The following is a 3,747-nucleotide window of genomic DNA, read 5'->3' on the forward strand; positions in this document are numbered from 1 at the left end:
GTTGTTGTGGTACATTTTAATCATGGGTAAAATACCCTTCTATCTAATTTTAAAATAGTTAGTTACTTAAATTCCATTTAATTATGGGTAATAAATGTGGTCGCCGCCAGATATAAATGTAGCGGCCAAAATCTATTTTAATTAGCTAGGGTATGTTTTTTTAAATGTAGTAATTAGATAAAGTTCAGTTCCTCTTTTGATCTTAAAGCGTTAAGTGCATTCCTAAGGCTTGCGCATTGATCTGTAAGACATAGAAGCCTTTCTAGGGTATATCCTCTTGGGCACTAGTTGCCACTTGGTTCTACGACCCCCTGAATCCCTTGAACTAGGATACCTTGAGCTTTAATAGCTTGCACGACTCCCTGAGTTGTTAAACCCATTAGTTCAATAGATATAACTGACTCTCTGAGTCTGAAGGTCTTCCTCTGACTTAAGGAGCGAGGTAGCTCCGCTACATATACTAAACATGCAATTGAAATCTTATCTTATCTTATCTTATCTTATCTGTCTCTCTCTTTTGTTTACATCTACAGTTGATTAGTCTGCGGGATAAATAGATATAATGGTCGATACCTATTTATGGATAAGATCTCTGAACATTACTATTTAAAGTAATATACTCCAAATATTATCTACCTTTTAGATAATATATTAACTAACAACCTTTAAGTGTTAATTTCATGTAACGATACACCCCGTAACACCTTAAGAAGAAGTGGATCCCATCACAACAAGCAACTAAAAGAATAGAAAAGCGCCAAACCAGAAAGTGCGGAATGTGCCGCCAATTTGGTCATAATCGTAGGACTAGCCCGAGCGAGGACGCATGATTGTATGGTTTGTTATCTCTAGTACATAGAGGTTTTTATTCAAAACTGGGTTTTCCTCGCCATAAAAACAGAATACATGTATCAAAATTAATGCGAATGATTTAAGACAAGTTTGTAGTTTCCTTCAATCTATAGTAAACCTAAATAGCAACGCCTTCAATCTTATCTCTTCATGATCACACTCGTACGTATATTATACGTGCGTGGTATATATGAAATATTTTGGTATATTTTAGTATATTTTTTTGATTATTTGGTATAGTTTATCTATCTATTTATCATTTTGGTATATTTTTTATGTTCCCTTAAAAAGTGTTATAAACGACACCGTCACAAAAGATTCAATGTAACAAACATTAAAAAGGTAGACTGACTTTGTTGGTGCAAGACATGCATATTGATTGAAGAAATAAGTTCTGGAAACAAAAATAAGAAACGGCCTACCTACCGTATCACAACTCCGTTTTGTGCCGATGTCTTGCATTACAAACGCGTATTAGAGCTTGATCGCGACACATGAATGCTTAGTCGCTGTTTATTTGTATCATGCGTCTATATCTGGTGACAGACGTAATGTCCGGGAGCTATGTTCCAACTGCGCTCATCTTGCGAACGCAACGACCGACATGAGGTTCGACCTGTCCGGTGATATGTGCGGTGGAGAGCCCAAACATTAACTTAGTGGCTGATTTTATTTCGTTGCGTACGGAGGATGCTTAACGTACACACGAAGCCACGATTGTAACATCGAAAATTCACAGCTGGATGCTGCGAGTCTAAGATTTATTTTGCACTAAGTCCGAAAAATCAATTGTAACGGAAACAGCGTCTTGGAGGCGCAAAATCTAAAACCGTCGCAGAAACCGTGACAAAGTCTGCTCTGTTCCAAGCCAGCCCTAACCATTAAAAAAGGCCTAATACGATGGATCAGCGATCTATGTCTGCAAGCTGTGACAGATTAGAAATATAGCGCCACATATGAAACGGCAGAAGACTTGTAAATGCCTTTAGGCTGACAAATTTGCATGCGGGCGCAACGGGCGTGCTAACATTGATACGAGCAATAGCCTCAAGACGTAAATAAAAGGCATTTTTACCTACAACGCAACTTTGTGCTTCACTTTAAAGTCATGTGGGGCAGGCGATTCGTGCCGATATGATGATTTTCTGCAATTAAAATCGACTTAGACGTTGAATACTTTGCTGTATAGGATCCGACCATATTCGATGAAGACTTCAGTCTCTGAGATACCCACTGGGTCCAAATACCTCCAGACCCGGTAGGATAATTTCTGGCTCGACTGAGTGCGCGTCGCATGTCAGTTGGAAAACAAAGCCGACACTCACCGAAACGGTCATGGCCATTTTTTCAAAATGATTCAAGTGCGAGAGGGAGTCCTGATACTTTCAGGGTTTTGTTCTACCTTGCGGGCGTGAGGACGCAGGTTTCACAACATGTACCACATTCTAAAAGTCCCACTGGCCAGTAAAGTCGCACATATGACGGTTAGAAGAGTTCGGCGAAGCAGCCACTGTAAAAGCGATCTTATTTTTTTCTCAAAACAACTTTTAAAGGGTCATGTCTTGCATTACAGGCTCACTTGTCACCAATCGTAGCGTCTGCCTACAGCCCTTGGGATCCGTGTCCAGCCACGTCTGTATCCTTTCGATGACCCTCATCCGAGACAGGCGATGGCGAGAGTAAAGTATCCGATGGCCGGTTGGCGCCAGTCAGCGCGAAAGGAGTCGAATCGTCTGAAAAAGATCTTCCGTGGCGCGCACTGGCCCGTTCGCCCGACTGGTACAAGTAGGTACCGAGACAGACTATTCAGCGGTCGGAATAAGTCATTCGTAAATTCCTTTCGCACCCCTCACCCGAAACACCCCACGACGTGCCGCAACTGAGATGCCGTCTTTTTCCATGTGTGCCACATCATCGACTTTTAACGTCGAGCACCCGCTCCATACTCCGTCAGCCTCTCCGTTCCATCCATCGTTTACTCTGTCTCCTTCGACACTCACGGCATCGCCGTCGCAATTAACATCGCCGACAATTAGCTACAGTAGGGCTCGGACCGCACCCGCGGTGAGTCCTATCAAAAGAACCCGTAAAAGCCGCGTCGTCTATGACTTTACCACTGAAGAAATGGCCAGATACTTTCATATGTCCCAGCGTGAGGCGGCCCAACAGCTCGGTGTTGCTACTGTCACCATCAAGCGCAACTGTCGGCGTCTTGGTATCGTTTGGCCCTACCGCCTTATGAAGTCCAAGAAACACGCTATCAATTGGGCAGCCATCTCGCGCGAAGACGCAGAGCGGATCCGTCAAGAGCGTGCCCTTGAACGTGCCAAGGCTGGGCGCTCACCATCAAGTCGTAAATACTGTCAGCCGTCGAATTCTTCCGACGATGAGGTCGCTGCAAATGTTATGGCGATGCTAAGCCATACCAAGAATAGCAGATTTGAGCTTACAGAAGCTGGTCGCGCCTTCGCTCGGCTGCCTATAGACTCACAAGTTGGCTTCCACTAAGGCCGAAGCATTAAGTTGTCAAATGAGTGATTTTTTGTACAGTATCCTCCAAGGTATAGTAGATAAGCATATACCGAGATCATGCCTTCCTGCTGTTGGGAAGAATTAACAAACACAGCGCCATCAAGCTCTATAACTATATAAATACATGTATATTCAAGTAGTAAAGCCATCCTGCTTATTCCAATATAAATAAATGCTAGATACTCCATAAATTTTCTCAAACCGACACTTCATGAAGCGAATTCGTTAATATCATGTTGTCGTGACGACTTAACCACTTGCATAGGGCACATCTCACAGCTCATAGAATAAAGGTGCGTGCAATACGAAGTAATTTTCTTTTTAAAGTTGGTATTGAAACCGAATAAATATTGTCATATTCAG

The 3,747-nt window shown here is 42.6% G+C and overlaps 1 protein-coding gene across 1 annotated transcript; it reads left to right on the top strand.

Annotated features, from left to right (window-relative positions):
• Nucleotides 1–2,736: 2,736 nt before the first annotated feature.
• On the top strand, nucleotides 2,737–3,528 carry CCR75_006451 (uncharacterized protein; the record flags this gene model as incomplete). Its single annotated transcript, XM_067964521.1, has 1 exon — nucleotides 2,737–3,528. One exon carries the CDS (start codon nucleotides 2,737–2,739, stop codon nucleotides 3,358–3,360), a length of 624 nt encoding a protein of 207 aa, XP_067819213.1. The 3' UTR covers nucleotides 3,361–3,528.
• Between the last annotated feature and the right edge of the window lie 219 nt (nucleotides 3,529–3,747).

Source organism: Bremia lactucae, linkage group LG15, assembly GCF_004359215.1.
Source record: "Bremia lactucae strain SF5 linkage group LG15, whole genome shotgun sequence".
Lineage (NCBI taxonomy): Eukaryota > Oomycota > Peronosporomycetes > Peronosporales > Peronosporaceae > Bremia > Bremia lactucae.